The sequence below is a fragment of the Chlamydotis macqueenii genome, chromosome 12, assembly GCF_036417535.1.
Source record: "Chlamydotis macqueenii isolate bChlMac1 chromosome 12, bChlMac1.mat, whole genome shotgun sequence".
NCBI lineage: Eukaryota > Metazoa > Chordata > Aves > Otidiformes > Otididae > Chlamydotis > Chlamydotis macqueenii.
This window is the reverse complement of record NC_141567.1, coordinates 12,166,766-12,189,511: the sequence shown is the minus strand read 5'-3', so window position 1 is coordinate 12,189,511 and position 22,746 is coordinate 12,166,766. Positions and strand designations below refer to the sequence as shown.

The 22,746-nt window shown below is 42.3% G+C and overlaps 1 protein-coding gene across 7 annotated transcripts in view; it reads left to right on the top strand.

Moving 5' to 3' along the window:
* Positions 1-22,746, top strand: part of SEMA6D (semaphorin 6D) — a 225,215-nt gene that overhangs the window by 195,220 nt on the left and 7,249 nt on the right. For 5 of the 7 annotated variants that reach the window (XM_086757148.1, XM_086757154.1, XM_086757150.1 and 2 more), the window contains 16 exons: positions 15,081-15,237; positions 15,602-15,713; positions 16,312-16,372; positions 16,489-16,551; positions 16,644-16,745; positions 16,966-17,056; positions 17,334-17,453; positions 17,911-17,999; positions 18,752-18,969; positions 19,078-19,209; positions 19,407-19,562; positions 19,646-19,819; positions 20,568-20,708; positions 20,810-20,887; positions 21,662-21,753; positions 22,101-22,157. In XM_086757148.1, the coding sequence (XP_086613274.1) occupies positions 15,129-15,237; positions 15,602-15,713; positions 16,312-16,372; positions 16,489-16,551; positions 16,644-16,745; positions 16,966-17,056; positions 17,334-17,453; positions 17,911-17,999; positions 18,752-18,969; positions 19,078-19,209; positions 19,407-19,562; positions 19,646-19,819; positions 20,568-20,708; positions 20,810-20,887; positions 21,662-21,753; positions 22,101-22,157 (1,795 nt within the window). In that variant the 5' untranslated portion in view covers positions 15,081-15,128. Of the gene's footprint in view, positions 1-2,341; positions 2,416-15,080; positions 15,238-15,601; positions 15,714-16,311; positions 16,373-16,488; positions 16,552-16,643; positions 16,746-16,965; positions 17,057-17,333; positions 17,454-17,910; positions 18,000-18,751; positions 18,970-19,077; positions 19,210-19,406; positions 19,563-19,645; positions 19,820-20,567; positions 20,709-20,809; positions 20,888-21,661; positions 21,754-22,100; positions 22,158-22,746 lie in introns of all 7 variants that reach the window. The other 2 variants (XM_086757153.1, XM_086757155.1) reach the window with 2 other exon arrangements.

Sequence of the window (22,746 nt, the reverse complement as noted above, 5' to 3'; positions counted from 1 at the left end):
CCAGAGGCTCTAAATGGGTTTGTTTAACTGCCTTCTCGCTTTCATCTGCACCTTTAGTTACAGTGAGCAGCTACCTTCCTCCCTCGTATCCTGCAGTCTGTCACTACCTGTTCTCACTTATGGTCGAGATGCAACAAAGATAACATCATCTTCCAAACGTGCTTTGTGCGATGTAGGAGCGTGTGCCAGGAATACAGTGATGGCCCTGTCAAAGCCGTATGAACCAGCTGTACGGCTGCGGGAATTTTTTCCCCCTAGCCTCTCGCGCCCTTTGAGCTGGACCATCTGAACGTTTCTACCTCCTTTATATGGCTGATCTGAGCTGACTGTTAGAGCGGATACTTTAGCCCTTGGAGCCGCCGGAACTTTGATGTAGACTTAAGAAGAGAACACATTTAGATAGAATGCTTCATTATATATGCAATTAATTCTGACTAAATGGGTCTTCAATCTGATCGGTCCTGTCATATGAGATATGTGAAGGTAAAGAAAAGTATGTCATAGAAGCTCACTTCAAAGCATATATTAGGCATTTGTAATAACATATCTTCTGGTCTTACCACAGCCAGTCACACGCAGATTGCAGGTCTTGATTTTTATAGGTTTTTAATTATTTTAAAAACATTATTGCACTTAACCCAGGATGCAGCATCCCTTGAAGTCAGGTGAAGCCCAGTTAGCTGGACAAAACCTGTATAGAAATGTTTACATGCTTTGGCTATGCTTCCTTTTGGAAACAAACAAACAAAAAACATTTGAAATCTGAAGTCAAGTGGAGATCATATGTGAATACGGTTCATTTTTCTCAGGTGTCGTACAAGTGATATGACAGAGACTGTTTCAGTTTTAGTCTTCCTCTGTAAGACAAAGGCAACAGTTACATCAACAGCTTTGTGCTCCTGTGAGCTTGTGTTGGGCTTGCTTATATTGCCCTCTGATATTTTTTCAAGGAATACAATATGTGTTTGCTTTGCTTACTGAATAGAGGAGATGGTGGTTGATTACATACTCCTGTGTTAAACAACTATAATTCCAGTTTAAAAATCAGATTTATTTCTATTGGATAAAGTAAAAATTTGCTCCACAAGTAATTAAGAAAAGATGGAAGGCATATTACTTGCGTTGGGTAGTGCAAGTTATTTTTGGTTTTAGCAGTTCTGTATGTAATTAAAGCAGTTCAAATGTTGCTTTTGTCAAAACTGCTGTTAGAACAGATGATCTCTTTTCTTATGCATCAGATAAGCTACTGCAGTTAGCGTTAAAATCCATCTAAGCCATTTTATTAAGTTGTTACTTGCTCTGTGAATAGCTGCCAGCCTGGAGTTCAAAAGAAAGTGGGCTCTGATTTGTTCCTGTGTCACATGGAAGAGGTGTGCAGTGAAAATCCTGTTACTGCCCTTCCGATGCTGCTTTCCGGAGTTGTGTGTGCTCTGTGCCCTAGCCCACTTTCTCTCGTTGTGGCTTGACAATAATTACAGTACAGCTAATATCAGAAGTTGATTCAGGCAGGAAGACTTTGGATCGTCCCACTTTCAAAGTCAAATGTTTGTGTTAACCACAGAGATCAAATCTGCAGTGCACATATATACCATAGGAGTGGTGTTTATTTTCCTAACTCTTCTGTTCTATTCGGCTTTTGTTAACTAACCCAGATTAGCATTTTAAGAACCCTGAAGTGAACTTCTGCCATTCTCCCTGCCTGGACAGTGTGTGTAGACCATCCATCATCCTGTCCTTGGCCACAACAGGCTACTGGCTCCATAACCATTTGGAGCTACACAGAAACCATCCGACTGTGAACAGCACAGCTGGCTACAGCAATTTTTTCTTCCACACCACTGGCGGCATTGTCTGGCTATGGTAACTAAAGTTAACATCCAGAACGTGAAGTTTCTTTAGTTTTGGCACCCCTGCCCGGCCCCGCTGCCGTTCCGTGGGCGCACCTGCAGACGCCCTACAAAATGGCTGCGAGGATCGAGGCAACCGCTGGACTCTTCTTTGCAAGGCTCCAGTTTGGAGACAGCAACCTGTTGTTTGGAGTGGGATTACATTAACTCTGTACTCGCTCGAGAGGGAGCTTGCTAGCTGCATCCTGCGCGCCTTCGATTTGCAGATGAGGGTGTGCTTTGAAAGCCGCCAGCTAAGGAAACAGAACTTGCTGCTTTAACTTCGCCACGCAAAGTGCCAAAGAGCACAGAAAGAAATGGAGAATTTCGGCTGTGTATTTCACACATTCTTGTAGAAGCCTTTTTAGTTCCACAACGGAAACCATGTGATTTCACAGGATCTGTGCCCAGACTCTAATACTTGCTACAGATGCTTTCTTTGGTTTGTTTTGTAGATCCATGAATGCAATAGGAAAGAAGTCGTTACGGGATTTATTGTTCTAATTCTGACGTGTGCTGTGGATGGCAGGTAACCAGCTGGTGAATGTACTCGTTTTACCTGTTGAGATTTTTGCATAATGTAAATAAATTGGCCTAGCATGGCACCGTGTCATTTGTGAGCCACAGCATCCCTGCTAGAAGAGAACTCTTGGTTTCAAGAGCAAAGGAGGTCAGGAGGTGTCACCAGGCAGGGAGGGGCTGGGGGAAGTGGAGGAGTAACAGTGTGGTGGTGGGAGAGGAGGAGTGAGGAGCTGAAGCAAGCAAGTGACATTTGTTCTGTCCAGAATGGTTACAAACCTTCTAAATGGAATCAGTCCCTGGACAGCTTTGATTTATATTCTTGCACAGCAGATTGGCCTTGGTCTGCCTGACCTTGGTAACATTACAGAGGTCGTATTTGCACACAGATACTCTTCTCGCAAAAAGGTCTGTTGTTGCTGTTATTTTTTTAACCGTTGCTTCTAAGAGCCAAACTGCAGCCCAGGTTTCTAATTCAATAGGTGCTGGATAAACACAGAATAAAAAAGATTAATCCTGTTCCCGTGGCCTCAACAAGCAGGAGAGCCGCGTTGGCCTGTGCAATCAGCAGCCGCGTTAGCGCACAGGCCACCTAAACACAGCCGAGCTGCGTGTGTCGGGGAAAGAGGGCACACGTGCTGGTAGGCATCAGAGGCAAAGGAGAGCTTTGAAGAGGGCTGGGGATGAGCATGAGGAGTTAATTGGCAGATGCATGCTGGGGGGCTCTTCAAGTGCATGAGGGATGGTGAGGAAGCAAACACAGAGGTGCTCATCTGGAAAGGTAACGAGCGAGCAGCGGGAACCAGCATCACAGACTGGCTGCCCACCGGAGGTGGGGGTGAAACCTCAGAAGAGATGAGGAGTGATCAGCTGGTCACTCAGCTCAGCTATTACTGCAATAATAGGCTTTCCTTAACGTGAGCCACATAGTTCATCTCTCTTAGGCCAAATGGTTATGACAGCTGGGTCTCTGCTTTCCTGAGCAGCACTAAGGTACCAGCTCACACCTCTGTTGGGTAGGACCTTCCACAGAGTTTTATTGTGGTGTGAAACAAAAGGTATTTCCTTCAAGTGCTGCTACTGCCCTTCCCAAGCGTGTTTATGGGTGCTGGTGGTGGACAGGGCCTGCAGCAGCTACAGCACCAACAGAAAGTGTTGCTGCTATTTCTGTGTGTGACTGTCAAGACAAAAAGAAAATTCTCGCGCTTGTATTTCAAGCCTGTGTTTATATACCCCTCCACTTGGGTACCCTCTTCCCGTGTTGTGTGAACACTTACTTGTCCTGTTGGGCTGTGTAACCATCCTCTTCTGGGAGACTACAGAGAAGAAAAATGCATATATAACTTACAGAAGCCTTACAATATTAAAATTTTAGATGGTGTTTGAATGTAGCCTAGTGTTAGTGTAATGGTAGTTCCAAACAAAGACCTGCAAGCACTGTGAATGTTCCCAAGCAGCACAGCACCCAGGTGTTAAATATTGGAGTGCTGCTGGGTGGGTCAGAGAGGCTCATTGCCCTCTGGAAGTGACTTGGACCAACTGAGCAGGAAGGCAGGAGAGGGCTCTCCGGCTTTCCAGCAGTTATCCAAGAGCCAGCATTGGCACCGCTTGCAAATACAGCTCTTTTGTGGATTGCCACCTGGAGACGAGTGCCAAAGAGAAGGGTAAGGATAACAGAGGAGAAGCAGTGGTGTGAAAGCTGTCAGCAGTGCATGAACAATGTCCCCAGGTGTCTCATGAAAGGAGTAATAAGGGGTGGGGGGAAATAATTTTGCAGAGTTGAATGGTTTCTTTCATTTTGCAAAGTTCTGCTCTCTGTGACAGTTTCTTTAACCCAGCACGTGTTTATCAAAGATTAACACTGAGAAGCCAGTAATTTGCTTTTGCTCAGTAAATCATGTTTTCTTCATAAAGTAAAGGCTATGTGGGTATTCTTAGCATTATGTAGTTTTTTTTCCCTTAATGATAACCTCAGACAAAAGTAATCAAATCCCATGCTTTAGGGATTAATCTGATTCCCTGCAAGGGTATGGATAGAATTTTTTTTTTGTCCCGTGTACCACTATACAGGTTATACTGTGAGAGTGGATTATGGCTTTTCCTCCCCTTAAAGCATGAGGTTTTCATCCTCGCCAAAGACACAACAAGCACCACTCACGACTGAGCAGTGGTCTTATGTGGCAAACTATGCCAGCACAAACCTGAATGCACTTGGATGGAAAATAGATCTGCAGACAGACACAGTGTGTGGGTCAGATGTGATTATTTAGTCACATTCCTACACTGGCCCGATATTACCAGTGATAACACAAGGATTTAGGGAAATGTTGCCATTTTATTGGGGATCTCAGGAGGCTGGTGTGGAGGGGAGAATGGGAGAGGCTGTAACGTAGAGCTTTAAAGCCCCAAGTCTCATTCCCTGATTTGCCACAGGTTTCCTTGTGACCTTGATTCAAGCACTTGTGGTCCTTTTTTTTTTTTTAAAATATTTTTAGTCATCACAGCTTCTCTGTGGCTTACCAGACAAAATGCCCAAGCAATGTGATACAAAGACTTCCTTGCCTTAGAGAGTGGATGTTACCATGAGGTGATATAGCCCAAGTAAAAGACAGAGGGGAGAGAGCTGGTGCCCAGCATGGCTGTGTCCAGTTCCAAACGACTGCTGAGTGTGGACTCTGCAGATTGCCTTTGGTCCATGGAAAGTGGGCAATTCTGTGATGCCGAGAATCACAGAAGGGTTTGGGTTGGAAGGGACCTTTAAAGGCCATCTAATCCAACCCCCCTGCAAGGAGCAGGGACATCTCCAGCTACATGAGGTTGCTCAGAGCCCCGTCCAACCTGACCTTGAGTGTTTAAACCAGGGCTGGGGCATCCACCACCTCTCTGGGCAACCTGTGCCAGTGCTTCACCACCCTCATTGTAAAACATTTTTTCCTAATGGCTAAAATGAATCTACCTGCCGCTATTTTAAAACCTTTACCCCTTGTCCTATCACAACAGACCCTACTGAACAGTCTCTCCCATCTTCCCTGTAGCCCCCCTTTAGGTACTGGAAGGCCGCTATAAGGTCTCCCTAGAGCCTCCTCTTCTCCAGGCTGAACACCCCCAGCTCTCTCAGCCTGTCCTCAATGTGATGCAGCACAGGGACATGTCCAAGCCTGGGATGCAGAGCAGGACAGCCATGGCTGCACATTGCCTCCAGCCTGAAGCTGGCAACAGCATGGGTATAATTCACCTAGCTGCATTTATATCAGTTTCATAACTGTAGGGCAAGAAATCAGCTGGATCAAATCCTGCACTAATACATCTGGTTTTTAAATAAATACAAATAAGTGTCTCACCACTCCCCCTCTGTGTTCTTGATAAGCCAGGCGCTCCCACAAGACCCTCAGCACAGGCACCTCTCAGGCTGTACCTCCGACCGTCCCCAGGGTCTCGCAGCGTGAGCACCAGCGTTCCCTCCTCTCCCCTGTGAATATGTATATACGTTCATCTACAAATACACTTTTGGGGAGTACAAAAGCAGCAAACGTAATAATGTGATCCGACTGTTCAGTGCTAGGCTAGAAAGAAGTGTTTATCTGCCATTATGTGAAAATTTAGCGTGACTGGAACAGAGTCTGCATTTGATTAGGCAATTTAAGAAATGTAAGAGACTTCATACTGTAGGGCAGTGCTGCAAAACAATTGCTCAGAACGTGTTCTAAAATTGGTTTGTCTTCACCAGATTTCCATATGTTTCTGCATGACATCTCAAGTGAAAATATGAGCAGTCACGTGGGAAGTGACTACATTTGGTTATTATGGTAAATAAAAGTACCAGTTTAAACAATTATTCCAAAATCTGAGTAGCCGTTGAGATGAAAACACAAAACTCTCCCTCTATTTACTTTCCAGCCTGGGAAACACATTTCATAACACATCCTTTCACTGGCGTAGTTAATCTTTAATGCTTAACAAGATCATAGTAATCGTTAACTTTGAGCTTAGGCTTCCTCCAGGTTTTCATGCCTGCATTTTGTGTATGGAACGGATTGTGCCCAGGAAAGTGGTGGAGCGCATGCTCTGCATATACAAATAGGTAACTGGGTGGCCAGCTACCAGATTTGTCCATGCAGAAAAACGAAGACCAGTTAAAAACACATTGTTCCCCAGTCTCTGTAGGCAGTATTCCTGTGGGCAGGGCTGGCTGACCATTCCAGCTCCAGGAATGGCATACTGGTAATACCAGCACAGTGCTTGAGACGCTCTGATGTGTTTCTTGCCAGCTGACAGTCTTCTGTCTCTCCCCTCACATTTTCCAGCAGCCATTTACTTTCTCTTTGAAGTGAGAGCAGTGGCATGCAGCAGCCTTTTTCCTCAGCAGCAGCAGCTCAAGCCAGCAAGCCCTGTGCTCCAGCAAGGCACAGTGCTGAGATGCTGGAGGGAAGCTTATAGCAGGGTAGAGCAGTGGGTGGGAAGAAGTGATGCTTTCTGGAGCGAGGTTGACAGCAACGTTGTCTGGGCACTGCCTGTTGAACAGCAGATGTGCCCTCTCCACAGCGCAAATCCCTTTTTTCTTCAGCTGTCCTGCTTGTTGGGGCATATTCTTTCCCTCAAACCTCCCCTTCCATTTCAAAACATCCCATTTGCTTCATCCTGTAGGCAAACCCTGACCTCCTGGGCTCCAGCCAGGTCTAAAATGGGCAGCACTTATCTCAGGGATCAGGGCTGGAACGCTGGTCGAGGTGAAGGCTGCTTTCTCCACTGCTGGGGGACAGCGGGGCTGGCAGACAGGAGACCCAGGGCTGCTGCCACAGACTTACTGTGGCATCAGCTGAACTTGTGCAGGTTGTGCCCTCACCTGCAAATACTGGCTTATACCTGTCCCAGAGCTGCCTTATCAGATGGTGCCTAATCATGCTGAAACGAGTGGCAGTTTTGCTGTGTAAATCAGGCTTGCAGGAAGAACATGCGCTTACCTCACTAATGCTTGCCCACCTCTGTAGCCAGCCCTCCTACAGGGAGGAAAAGGTGAAGCTTTGCTCTAGGGTTCAGGGTTTATTTGGGGCCAAGGGGGGCAGTTTGGCTGTTTCCAAACCTACATCCACGCCTACATGCACTACGGTACATAATTAGATCTGTGCCATCGTGGTTTAAGATTTCTCTCTAGTTTTCAGGATAAAGGTATTTGAGACCAAAAAACACCATTGAGAAGCCCTGGACACCTGTGACACAGCTGGGAGCTGGAGGCACGCCACACTTCACCCTGATGAGCCACAGCTGATCCCTGCAGCCGGGCAGCGCTGCCTCCCCTGGGCTGGGGTCAGGGGCAGGGGCTTGTGCTCCCAGCGCTGCCCATGGCCAGGAATTAATGGAGGATCAGTGCTGGGAATAGAGAACAAACCCTGAACATCACTGCATTGACATTCTCTGCACCAGTCCTTGGACGCTTTCTCAAATAAATTTAGTATTTCCTAGGGCAGTCTCAGTTGGGCACAAGCAGTTTGAATTAATAAAATGCAGGCTCGCTAAAACGGTGAATCCAGAGCACTGCTTAAGGTAACGTACCTTGCACTTTATCACCGACAGCTTAACCCTGGCAAACTTTCAAGGGGAACACGTCCTGCGGGAGCTTTGTAAAACAGAACAGATTGGACCATAGATGTGAGCTGAAATCAAAGGTTGGTTTCAGCTGGAGGACTTTTCTATCACCCTGGTAAAGGAAGGTAGTTAACATTCATTCTCAAAAATTAACTTAAAATAAACATAATTGAAGCAATCGCTTATGGTTTGCTCAGCATTTTATTTCCTTTCCTGCTGAAACTACCTTGTGTTCAAGTAAATTTTTGATCACAGGAGAATTTAGTCCTCAAAGTGCATCTAATCAACCACTAAACACTTGCATCATTAAAAGTCACCCTATCCATTTTGCAAGCATTCTGTCAGCTCATTCTAGAGGGGGGCACTTTGTGTAACGTTCAAAGCCTGCAAACAACTGAAGTGTAACTAGCAATACCATAAGCCAATTAAGATTAAAGCTGTGATACTCAGTGGTAGGGTTTCATCACTTTAATATTAAACTATCTTTTTTTTTACTTAGGCATAGATCAAGAGGTGTTAATGCAGAATCCTTAAAAGAAGTCAAGTATTATCTTAAAATAACAGACCTGTTACTTGCACTTTCATGCTCAATTAATATCACAGCTCCAGATATCCTAATTTTTTTTTTTCTTAAGAGCTGCAGACTTTAAAGTTTTTATAGAAAGTAAGGATAGCTACATACTGTAAGTTTAAATTTGAGTGTACCTTTTTAGGTCAGAAACAGGTTTTCTTATCTATTTATTTGCACAAAATCATGCTGTACGTTTCTAAAAGGGATTACAAGAATTTGGGATGTTTCTTTTATAATAACAAATATTTTCCTGTGTTATTTGATAATTAGTTGAAAAAATCTGTCACCAAACTCCACAATATGGATTTATCACATCATAGACAATCACTGAAATTTGACTGTACATTGCCTTCAGGAACTTTACTGAGGCCAGCCTTCATTAGAAGAAACCTATTTATACTGGAATGCCATTTGGAAAAAAAAAAAATAATTAAAAGAAACTCACACTTGCATTGATGCTGGCTGTTGTACCCTTGTTTTGGGAGGACTTGCTGCACTATAAAGCAATTGCATCATTGGAATCTATGTATAGATATGACCTCAAACAGGAATCTAATCCTCTCTGCTTCTCATACAGTAGATACTGATACAGATTTTTAAGGCAAATGTTGCATTCTGTGGAATACTTTCTGGCTTGTAAGCTCTCATTATACCCATTTCAGACAGTGAGACATAGAAAAAAGGACCAAGACCGAAAAAAATACCTGAGGGTAGGACAAAGAATTGTTTGCTCCCTCCCTAGAGTTTAAGCTACCAGACCCTGGCCCATGCTTGTCTTCTGTCTTGGCTTGGATGATACAGAAGTGTTGCGTTTTCATGTTTTGATGACCAAAACACACTTTGGCCTTGTTTTCCCAGAGCGTGGCTCTGCTCTAGGGTTATCTTATTCCATGCATAGCAGGGATAAGGCGCTATTCTGACTGAATATTCTGGAGCATCCATGGTTGCCAACACATACATTTCTACAACAGGTCTAGGCCACCACTGAAGGCAACCTGTTCCACATTCATATATTTTCTTCTAAATGTTTTATCTTCTGAAAAGATTGACCAGTTTGACAACCCAAAATTCAGCAACAGCCTACCTTTGTGCTATGCACTAGTGAAGCACAGCTCCAGTTCCTCCACCAGCACCTTCCTGGCAAGCTGTTCTCTCTGCAGCTGGCTTAAGAAGTTGAACTTCTCCCACCTGTTAGCAGTTACCATCAGCAAGTAAACTCATGTGTGAATCCTTAGCCCCCTCAAGTAGAGTCACTGCCAGCACAACTTTGAATTTCATGAAGCTCAGAATTTGAACCATACCCTTTTCAACAAGTGTTTTTCAGCCTGCAGTTGGTGGACTATAAGTGACTTGTACATCAAAAGATAAACCCTGAGGCCATAGTAAACAAAATTTTTAACCTTTTTACATTAGTACTTTTCATCAAAACAAAAGGGGGAAGAGGGTGCTAAACACAAGTAGGTTCCCATGCAGAGACTAGCATAACTTTTATTTGGATGCAAGTGAAATCTGTGTCTTGCTTCTGCCCAACCAACAGATCTTTGTCGTTTGAGTGGTCTTCTGGCTGAAGAGCTTTGAAGCACTGATTTGGCCAACTGCTCGGTGCCTGGAAGCCACTGTCCAAGGATGCACTGTGACCCTCACCAGGGCATTGTCTCAAGGGCTGGGATGAGTGGAAATTGCCGAGTGTTGCACAGGATCTGCTTTGCTCTCCATCAGAAAGAGGAACTGAGGTCTCAGCTGTAGGCCCCCAAGAAACTTGTTGAGCATCTCTGAACAAGCAGCAGTAAAGGATTTCTTGTTGTTGTTTTAACTTTTTTCTTATTATTAGAATGGTTTTATGCTCAAAATTTCAGAAGGTGCCATCTCAGAAATGCAGTAGTTAGTGCATGTGCACTAATTAGTGCCCTCAGGGAGCCATTTGCATGCACGAAGGAACAGCAGACAACAGGGATTTCCTGATCTGTTGAAGTCCAATCACTTAGGATTGTGGGAAACCACATCACATAAATTGGCTAAGCTCAGCATATTACTAATCAATTCTGCCTGTGCCCCCTCAACATTATGGTTCACACAGACCTCCCAGCACAGAGGAGACCCTTGATCTCACCAGACAGCCTGATTTTGCCCTGTGTCCGGTGGAGAAGGAAGACGATGTAGTCATTTAAGCCTTTTCATGTTATGATGTGCCTGTTTTTCAGCTTTTATTATTGCAACCCTTTTCTCCTTTGCCTCGCCAAACTCTCCACAAATGAGCTAACTTTAGGATATATTTTTTGTTCTGACTTACCTTGAACTTCAGCCTGGATTTACCATATCACACTGCTGTCTGTGCTTAGCATTTCGATAAGCATTTATTTAGTTAAGGAGATTTTTCAGATTTTTTTTTTTTTTTTTAGTGAATAGAAGATATTGCATCAGTCTGGTTTGAAGCTATTTTATGTGTTGCTTCTCTCCAGCTGGCTGAATGCCTGTTCCCTTCCCCCTTCCTCTTTTACGTGGCAGCATGGAGAAAGATGATTGATGGAGTGTCACCAGTCCGTTGTCAAAGGCTGGAGTAGATTAATGGGCAAGAAACACCAGCCTGTTCCCCTTCATGTGTGATTGCTTGAAGGAGGGCTCATATTTTAACAGAAATTATATCCTGCTTCCCTGGATTCCCCCAATCAGGAATTGAAGGATGGGATTCATATCTGAGATTGAAAGGTGCCAGCCACAAAGAGCCAGTTTATTATCTGGGACAACTGCCTGCCTTCCACCTGACCAGCAGCCCTCACCCTGAGGCCTGTTTCAGCCAGGTCCTCTTTACCAGTGTGGATTTGTGCCACAAGTTAACGTTTGTACCTCCATTTCTTTGTATTTGCCGATACAACCAGTTACAGCACAGAGCAAATGGCCGGAGGAGTGACCTGTTACCAGCTTTCCACCTGGGTGACACTGGCCAATTTGCCTATGCTGCAAGGAATGACCACGTAGGACCCAGAGCAGCTCAGGTCCTTTGAAAAGTCTTTTTTTAGAGGTTGGCCTTGGTCACAAATTCAGCCTTGACCTGTGCCTCCATTCCCCAGCTGCAAAACAGGGATAGCAATATGGTGACTTCCAAACATTGCACATGCCGTGAATTGTTTCCTAGCAGAAACGCTAGGAATGCAATTTATAAGAGAAATTAATCAAAGACTGATCTGAATCCTGGCTGGAGAAAAATACTCCGACCCAGAGTATGATTGTTTTCTGCATATTCTTGAAGGTAGACATTGCCAGCATTTCATAATCAGCTATTTGGTCCAAACAGATACTTCAGCCTGGTTATTTGTAGTCCCCAGTAGTGGCCTCCATTAAAAGGTCTGAATGTGGCAAGAACTATGATGTCTTTCACGCCAGGCTGGCTGCGTCTACCGGACGCACACACCTGGCTGTTATAAACCCCTGTTCCAAGCGCTGGATGGAGCCCATTTTTCTGATTAGCCAGGGAACAACTGGTCTTCCAGATTTATTCTCTTTCAGATTTATTCTCTTTTCTGATCTCAAGCCTGTGTCCAACCAGCTAAAAGGTGCATTTAAGTGCCTCTTAAAGCAGGTGCATTTTCTTTTCATAGCTACTGTTCATTTTCCTGTAATATTTTAATAAGCAAAATAATAGAGAAATCTGTACTTCTTACTTGGCTGGTAAGTGAGTACCTGTGGTTCGCTGGTCCAGCCCAGCTCTCTGTCCGCTTTTCTCCCTTGTACTGACGAAGGTCTGTGCTTCATGCAGATGTGGACATTTTTGTTGATAGAGACTTGTGGCAGGTGATGTTTAGTTAAAAAAAGATTGTTGAACATAACTGTTCCGGCCTTCTATGTTCTCAGAGTTCATCTCTAGAGTATATTCAGAGGTTTGGAGTTTTTTTGAGGAGACACACATGGGAGTTTGTCTCTGCCCTGGATGCCAGCTCTAGGGAGACACATCCTGTGGTTTTACACTTAGAAAATTCTGCCTTGTTTTATGGAGTATGATATACTCCCTGAAATTTGAATCTAATTGAGGACTGATATGCTCTCTGTTTACGTGGCATTTTGGTTGTTTCCTTTTTGGTTTTGTGACTGGTTTTAGTGACAAGTGCTATACCCAATACAGAGCAAATTGCCCTTTTGTTCCTTGCAGCCATTTCCTCTAGTCTAGAAGACAGCATCTCTCCTTGTAAGGCAGGTTGCATTTAAGTTTCGTATTTGTTGCCCCAGTGAATTCTTCCTGGACAGGATACTGGAAGGAAAGAGAGGAAAAAAGAAACTTCCTCGTACATGCCCATGCTTGATACTGGCAGAACTTGTACAGTTTCAGGCTGTGCTTGTTTGGCAGCCAGGCCAGGGTCTCTTTGAGTCATGGTGTGTGGGCCACGAACAGCCTCATCTTCTATGCTAACTAGAGCCTACATGGCTGGGAGAGCTTCTTGTTCTTTGGCAATTTGTATTCATTTGTTCTCCAAGAAAACGAGGCTTCAGGGAGGACTTTTACTGAGCACCTTATAGATGTTACTGTGCACTGACTCCATTTACAGTTTATGTATGTGCCTTCCCTTTCTCTTCTTTACTGGGACAGCAGTGGGTTGGATATTTGGAGCCTGCTTTTCTTGAAAAAAAGACCAAAAAGAAAAAAAATACTGTGTAACCATTAATGATTTGTTGTTGTGTCTGGGAGCCGCTGTGCTGCAGGACTTTGCTCTAATGGTGCTTTCACAAGAAAGAACTAATTTGACTAACTTTATTAATTCCAGTTTGTTTTAAGTTTGCTCATTAGTAATTTAACGCAAGATGCTTCAGCGGAAGAGGCCATGTCAGGACAAGGAAGAGCAGAGGGAAAGTGCCAGGAATCATTAGTGTTTATTAACCACTGCACTCATCAATCTTGACTGAGAGCACAGCCCATTCGTTCTGGACTGGTGGACTGAGATACAGAAGTATCATTAACAGTGGAAAATGCTTCTTTTCAGGTCATTCCGTAATGGACAGGCATTCAGACAACACCCACACCCCCATCACCAAACATCACCAGCCGTTCAGTTGGTCTCCTCAGAGACCAGCCTGAACTGACAGAGCTCAGCCTGCCCCTAGCCAGCCATCGTATCAATTAACAAATATAGTATTTTCATCCCCAGTAAACGTTACTGAAAGGTTAAGTGTTGTTATGAAAGGGTTTTTTTAATTGCTTTTCAAATTATTAAATGATTAATACTTATGTGCTTTGCTGGATCAGGCTGGCACTTTGTGCTGGCAACGTGTACATCGCACAGCAATTCTTGAAACATTAAAATGGAAAGGTTTGGGTTTTGTTTTTGTTTAGACAAAGAGTTTAATAACCGATTTCAGCAACTGCAAGGCACTGAGCTGGTGACTCAAGGCTCTGACCTGTGAATTGGGGCTGAATGAATGCCTCCAAAAGGCTGGAGGAGGGAATAGTACTACATCTGCCAAGTTTCTAGTGAGAAATATGACCCCTGCCCAGACCACTTGTGGTCATTAAGGATTGCATTTCACTTTGAGATGCGTTTTCTTGCATCCTACCCAAATTGCAACTTGAGTAGTTACATTCTGCTCACTAAAATATCCCTGTGGTTTAATTGGAGAAGTTATGTTTCCCTTCCCCTCTTAAAAGCTTTGTTGTATAATGTTGTGGTGCTATCATAATATGTGCTGCATAATCTATACAGCACATAAAAAAACCAAACAAACAAAAAAAAACAAAAAAAAACCCAAAACACCTGAAAGTCTCTGTGCTAGCTTTCTCCAGTAACAAATAGAATTAGGGGGAAAGCGGCATCTTGGGAACCCAGTTCAGCTTTGTGCCTCCATTTGGGTCTCCTACCACCCTTGCAAAGCATGTGACAAGCACAGTCACCCGGCAGCGGCAGCATTTTTGCGTTTACTTTGCACGTGTGTAAATCGCTGCACAAGGCAAAGCATCGCATGTCTGGTCCTAGACATGCATAAGGTCTTTTGCAATGCGCATGTTAGGCTTAGTGTTATGATGGTACTGCCTGGAAACAAGCAATAATTTTAAAACATGGCATGGATGTTCAGACAGAGTGTGTGTGTCATGACTTTTTGTGGAGAAGATTTAGGTATTTTATGGGGAAAGGGGTTTATTGGATGACATTCAGTGATAGAGGGGATGGAAAGAGATTGCAGTTTAATTAAAATTCTAATCCCAAGTTTGACAATTTTTCTTGCCAGGTCAGCAGCCTGCATGTTCTGTTTGTGATTCCCGTGAATTAAATGGGCTGACAGTTGTCAGGGTCTTCGGAAATGCCTGTAAATCCACCTAAAAATTAGCAAACATCAATATGTTTCAGAGCAGCTTTGAGCAGGGATATGTCACGCAGCAGTTTTCCATCAGTGTAAATACAGGAGCCTTTCATAAGCACCAATTTAGTCCACTGCTGCCAGTGCTCAAATACAAACGAAAAAACCCTTCTGCTGCAGTAGGAAGTCACGTTTACTGTCCTGGGCTGCTGAAATCTCACTGGTGTGTTCTTGTTTTCCAGGTAGTTAAACGGTGTTGCCGCAAAGGTAGAACTCATCTTCCACCAGCCATGAGGTTTCCCCTGCTCTGTGCCTCCGTGATGCTAATGAGTCTGTCCCAGTGCCGAGCTGTCAGCTTCCCTGAAGATGAGGACCCTATTAACGTTGTTGACTACCACTGTAAGTAATCTGCAAATGGTGCTAACCACTAGGGAAAGAGTTTTAATGTGTTTTTTTTTAATCTTGGGAAGTTAAAAAAAAAAGGTCTGTTTTTTTTCAAATTGAAATGTGTTTACTGGCTTTGTATCTTTAATAGAACACTTAATCATTTTCTTAAAAAAAAGCAATTAGAAATACAGCAATAACTTCAGGAAAAAGAACATTTGCTGACATTAGCCATCTTTTTCTCATTTATATTCAAGACATTACTCAAGGAATTTAGTTTAAACCCTTCTACACCTAGTATATACAGCTAATCAATGCCATATATTGATTCTTTAGCTCTATAATCCTGAGTGATGGTGTAGCCCATTTTTACTTGCAGATTCAAGGCAATATCCAGTATTTAGAGGACGCCCTTCAGGCAATGAATCTCAGCACAGACTGGACTTCCAACTGATGTTGAAAATTCGAGACACACTTTATATCGCTGGCAGGTAATTTTCCTTCACTCAGTTCATTAGATTAAAATTCTTTTCTCTTCTAGTTTTGCATTTGTGTGTAAAATTCATTTAGAAAAATCTGCAGAATACAGTAAAAATTAGAATTGGGGGAGAATTTCCCAGATAAATATAGCGTATCTGTGGCCAGTGCATGAAAATTGGATTTGAAGGCTGCAGTTTCTGTAGTTATGCTAAAGCCAATGATCAAATACTTTTTTCCCTCTTTTATATTACTGCCATGACAAAAAACTCTCCTGATCATTTTAAACTTGGACTGACACATCAGGGATGTAAGACATGAGGATAGCATGCTTGAATATTTACAGTCTGGATTAGTCTTCAGCAGAATGGAAAGATGAAGATGGATAGCTGGACACTGTAGGTGCTATCTAAGGACCACACCAATAAAAATCAGAACCACCCCATGTTGCCCATGACCAGCCTTCCCCAATTTGTATTAAACACAGAAAAATCCACAAGCATTTCATAGAAGTTTCTAACAAAACACTCTAAAACTAGATTTACCTGATTCAAAAAAATAGAGCAAATGAATTAATGAATTTGCTTCTGTCTTTTTACTTTTTGCAAACAGGGACCAAGTTTACACCGTAAACTTAAATGAAGTTCCAAAATCGGAAGTTACTCCAAGCAAGGTGAGTAGATACAGGTGCTGGCAAGGGACGGGTATTTTGTTCAGTTTTAATTTTTTTAAAGATTTTTTTTTTTGTGGAAAGGAAATCAAATGTTCTTTTTTGGTTTGATTGAACAGAAATTAACATGGAGGTCAAAGCAGCAGGACAGAGAGAACTGTGCTATGAAAGGCAAACATAAAGTAAGTTAAGTTTAGCACATACATTATAGAGGAATAACCCTAATAACAATATATGTGAAGTCTGTGATTAATACATCTTACTCTCTTTTCAGGATGAGTGCCATAACTTCATTAAAGTCTTTGTTCCAAGAAATGATGAGATGGTGTTTGTCTGTGGAACAAATGCATTTAACCCTATGTGCAGATACTATCGGGTAAGAATATTGAAAATATCATTAATCAGTTGCTGGTTTTGCTTGCACTAATTATGCTATAGCATATACATCCAGTGTGATTGGAGAGTGCTTCAAGGTGAGATAAAAACAGACAGAAGCCAATGTGCTGAATTAAGTTTTCTGGAAAGACAATGTTACGCTTTTGTGCCAGTGTACAAAATAGAAATGACACGACCACCCATTTATTTTTCTTCTCTAGCTGAATACCTTAGAGTATGATGGGGAGGAAATTAGTGGTTTGGCAAGATGCCCATTTGATGCCAGACAAACCAATGTCGCCCTCTTTGCTGGTAAGAACTTTTGCTTGTAATGAGTCTAAATGATTAATGACACCAAAGGAGCCAGAGAGCTTTTAAAGCAAGCACAGGAAAGCTAAAGGTGTCATGGTGCCCCTGCTCTTAAATTTTTTAAAGGGCCTCCAAAGGATTAGAAGCTGACCTGTTAATAAATAGGTTAGAGCAATTTGGGGAAGAGCGGCAGTAAAGAAATGGAGAAAAATACAGGCCAGTCAGAATTCTGTAGATTATTAAAGGCCTCTTAATGCCATGTTTTCAACTTCTGTTTTAGATGGAAAATTGTATTCGGCAACAGTAGCAGATTTCCTGGCAAGTGATGCTGTTATTTATCGCAGCATGGGGGATGGATCTGCCCTAAGAACAATAAAGTATGATTCCAAATGGATAAAAGGTAATTTGGGGGAGTATTTTCCCATACACGTGGCAAATGTAATTTCAGTGGCACAGAGGGTCAGGTAATTCACAGCCAGCGTTCTTTACACATACGCTACCATGTCAGCATACATGCGGCTTTCGGTACAGTATGATTTCAGTAAGAAAGCAGTTTAATACCAGTAAAGCAAAATTTTTGTTAAATACATCAAAGAATGAATCTGCAGTAACAAAATACCTTGGTGAAATGAATTCCTGTGAGGCCTTTTTACAGTCCATTAGCCAACATTAAAGGCTTCAAGTTCATTTAAGCTCCAGTGCACCCGTATTTGGACATCCTAAAGTATCTGGAAGACTAGAGCTAACGTTAGCTGGTATGGACCTGTGGAGAAGCTGCCAAGTCACAGAGTGTAGTCAGTGTCGTACGCTGATAGAGTAGTTCTTTGAAGTAACCTTCTCCTTGCTCTTTCTTACAGAACCCCACTTCCTCCATGCCATAGAATACGGGAACTATGTTTATTTCTTCTTCCGAGAAATTGCTGTAGAGCACAACAATTTGGGCAAGGTAGGTATTGTCACAGCGAGCTGTCAGGTAGCTGTGAGTCGTTGCAGAATGAGATAATCCTAAAACAGCATTAGTAACAAGCACAATTTGCAATATGAAGTAGAGACTAATATAAAGTTCACACAGTTTTCCCATCATCATAACTTACAGGGTAGGGGAACAGGAGAAATAGACCAGTGCATTCTGCAACCAAAAAGTTGTTTCTGTTCTCTGTGCCTTGCTGTTAGGCGAGCCTGCTACAGGTATCTTTTAGTGTTGTTGTCGCCTTAACACTTGTGGCAAGTAATGGAAAATCTGAGACTTTTTTTCATGCTTATTAAATAAACAAAAGACAACAACACAAAAGAAGAGTTTCAAAGAAGTTTCTCTAATGTCCTTGGATATTGAATAATTCAGTCATGCCAATACAGAGTATAATACTTGTGCCTCACCATGGAAGGATATTCTATAATAAATTATTAAATCCTTTACACATGGTTAATTAAAGTCTTTAAATCTCACTAACAATATGATTTTGAAGGGAAAAAGGAGTGAGGACAAGCTGCAGAGTTGCATTTGCTAGGTGATACATTAAGATGCCTGTGCACTAAGAGCTAAACACCATTTGCTTTCATTCTTACTGTGCAGATAAATTACAGCTTCCTGTTAACAAAAATATCTTTGGTGCCTTATTAACAGCTCAGAAACAAGCATGGTTTTGCTTGTATTTCTCAAGCCTTTCTCCCTTTTCCTTTTTCTTTTGCCCTTCACAGGCTGTGTATTCCCGTGTGGCACGCATCTGTAAAAATGATATGGGGGGGTCCCAAAGAGTCCTGGAAAAACATTGGACATCCTTTCTGAAAGCTCGGCTCAACTGCTCAGTTCCTGGGGATTCATTCTTCTACTTTGATGTTCTGCAGTCCGTCACAGACATAATAGAAATCAATGGCGTCCCCACAGTTGTTGGTGTATTCACCACACAGCTTAACAGGTGAGAGATGAGCAACCTTACATCAAAAGTAGTTCTCTGCTTCTCTCTTGCACTGAGATTGGTGCCATTGTAGTCTGAGTTCTTGCAACTATTTTTCTAATTTTACAGCATCCCTGGTTCAGCAGTGTGTGCTTTCAGCATGGATGACATTGAGAAAGTCTTCAAAGGGAGATTTAAAGAACAAAAGACTCCTGACTCTGTTTGGACAGCTGTACCTGAAGACAAAGTACCAAAGCCAAGGTAAAAGGTTCTTAACTTATGATGCCATAATATTGTCCTTGTAAAGAGCTACTTTAAATCAGCTGCACGCTTGAATATCTTGTTGGGTAAAAACCAAAGCAGAGCTCGACACTTCAGCCATAAGGATGCTCATTAGCAGGCTGTCTTCTCTCATTAACTAATATACCAAGAGGAAAACAATGTTGTTCTCCTTTCAGACCTGGCTGCTGTGCAAAACACGGCCTAGCAGAGGCTTACAAAACCTCCATTGATTTCCCAGACGAAACACTCTCCTTCATCAAATCTCATCCTTTGATGGATTCAGCTGTTCCCTCAGTCATTGAGGAGCCCTGGTTTACCAAAACACGTGTCAGGTATGACACTGTTCAAAAATAACGCATGTGAAAAGGAAAACAAGAAAATGCACTGTTAATTATATGCCTTTTGGTCTTGTTAGATACAGATTGACAGCAATTGCTGTAGACCACGCTGCTGGACCCTACCAGAACTACACAGTCATATTTGTTGGCTCCGAAGCAGGAGTAGTACTTAAAATCTTGGCAAAGACCAGATCTTTTTCTTTGAATGACAGCGTATTGCTGGAAGAGATTGAAGCATATAATCATGCAAAGTAAGTATTACAGAACACCTAAGCTCTTCATCTAGTACTTGGTACCTGGCTAAAAAAAAAAATATGGTAAATGAAAACCAACTCATTATCACCAGCATCACCACTTGTTTGTCATTTCACGGTGTTCCTCACATTGAATAACCTGAAAATATTTGGTCACTTGCCATTTTGCATGGGTTGAGTGAACAACCTAATTCCACTCCAGTGACGTCAGTGATACAGTCTAATTCTTCTGCAAATAGATGCACTTTTCCTGAATATGAAACATCAGAACTATCTGCTGCTGTTAAAAAAGAAATTATCTGAGCTTATCTTGAGAGTTTGTCAAGAGTGACCAATAATGTATAAACTATATCTAATCATTTTAAACTTGTTTATTCCGGGGCAAAGAATTTGGGAATGGAAGTGTTCCAATTAGACTCTACAGGTGTTCAGTACAGGATTCCTGTTCTGCTCTGTCAAGATATTTACGCCAACTGAGAGAACAAAGAAAACGGATTTGGATTTTTTTTCCTACATAGTTCAGCGAAATTGTCATCTAGCTGTAAATAAGAACCAGAAGGTGGCATTTGATAACCTATAGATTTGTTCAGAAATCACTCAGCAAAGACTACTAAGTTACATTTATTTTAAAAGGTTTTTTCAGTATCTACACAGACAATAAACAAATAAAATACTTGCCATGTAAGCGCTGTACAAAGTACTGCAGTTACTAAAATAATGGCCTCCCATTATTTTTTCTGAACAGGTGTAATGCTGAGAGCGAGGAGGACAGAAAAGTCATTGCCCTTCAGCTGGATAGAGACCACCATGCCCTGTTCGTGGCGTTCTCCAGCTGTGTCATTAGAATTCCGCTGAGTCGCTGTGAGCGTCATGGGTCATGTAAAAAGTACGGCCCCGTTCCTAAACTCCCCCTTAAAGGAAGGGCACCAACATCTCTTGGAAAAGAAGTTAAAAATGCATGATTTTTTGGGGTTTTTGTCTTGCAAGGGCCTGTATTGCTTCACGGGACCCATACTGTGGCTGGTTAGACCATGAGGCATGTGGAAGAGTGACACCAGGCATGCTGTAAGTACTGCTTTTCAAATTAGCCCGGCATCTCTATGTAGGCTTTATAGACCACAGGAGCTCATAGCCTCTGCCTGTTCCCTTGACCTCATTTAATAAATCTCCATGGTTTTTTTAGGGATAGTTTTTCAGTATATTCAGTTTTCTTCAGTATTGTACATGCAAGAGACCGGGAGTCTGACCTAATTCTGCAATCTCTAGGTGGAGACTTGCTTTCAGTGGGAGTTTTACGTGGGTGTGGGAGGACCAGCAGACCTGTAGGCAGAGCAGTTGGACGCAGGAAGGCAAGAAATTGCTGCCTGCAAACCTGAGAGGACAGTACACAGCATCCCCTCCCAGGCATGCTCACGGCCAGGCACAGTCAACTGCAAATACGAAAACACAGGGAAAAGAGTAAGATTTTGCTTGGGTGATATATATGCATACCAAAGGCATTTTGCACAAATGAACTCTGTAATATACACTGCATTAGCAGATGTAGCTTAGAAAGAGGCCTTTGTAGCAGGCAAGTGCAGACCTTAAGTAGCATAATTGGTTGTATCTTAAACCAAGACCACAACCAGTGTAGAAGACATGATGAAGTTGCTGAAAAAAAGGGAGCATAAGAACATATATAGAGTTTTAAAGTCAGGTAATAACTAACGTGCATTTTGGAAGACAATGCTTTTGGGCCATACACTAGCTCTTCTGTATGTTTCCATTTGCTGTGTCCAGGAAAAAAAAAAATAGAAAAAAAATCACCATTTGTTTCCCTACTAATACTGTTAATTGCAGGTTCTCTTTGTTTGTTTCATACAACCACAGCACTGGAGGATATGCGCAAGATGTTGAATATGGCAACACAGCGCAGCTTGGGGACTGCCATGGTAAGGCCTAGTCATTGCTGCTCGGTTATAATGTCTCACCAGTAGTCTGTGGCCACACCTCACTATGGATGTTAAATTATGATGAGCTTTTCAGTAACAGGATGAACACATCACCTGGTGTTACTGTAAATGTTCACAAAGCAGAGCTTTTTGGTCCTGGGTGGCAGAGTTTTGTCTTTTCTTCACCAGTTTACAACTATCTGGGGTCTACAGCAAAGTACTGAAGAATTTATTTTTTTTGTAACAAGTAGTATTTTAGTTTTTATTTTCCATTACTCAGGTTTGAGATCTTTTGCTTTCTTTTTTGTTACTTTTTTACTGATTACTTGTTCCTTTAATTCTTTTAGAAATTTTGCCTACTACAGCTACACCAGATTACAAAATATTTGGCGGCCCAACATCTGGTTAGTTTTTTTTAATTTTTTTGAATTAATGACCTTTACTTTCCTTCAGTTCAGCATTTTCAGCCCTTTTTTCCTTCCTTTTGCACAGTTGGCAATCCTCCATTTCTGTGCTTTTACTCATGTTCCCACTGATGGTAAAGATAGCCAGACTCTTCTCACTCAGCACTTCACCCTGTGTAGCCGCATGTTAACAGCTCATTATTTATTGAGACATCTTTTATAAAAGAGCCTGATTAACATAGATGACATCTTCACTGCACGAAAGTCCACTAAGCTTTACTCTTTATCCCCAGCCATGCATTTGTGAATGCCCCTGTTGGTCATCTCTAGTAGATGAATGGCAGAATTTCATCATCTTCCTCCTTACCTCTCCTTGCCTCGTTTCCCTCTTTCCCAGCAAGCTTTTTTTGCACAAATACACATTTTCTAAAATGTGTATTTCCAAATTTTTGAAATGTTTTAAGTAGTTTGTGCTAATGGAAAAAAATTAACATCACAAACTCTGTAGCTGAATGAGGACTTGTGTAGACAAAGGTGGCTTAGAAAAAAACTTCATGTGCTGTTGTCAGATGGACTTTCACATCCTTTT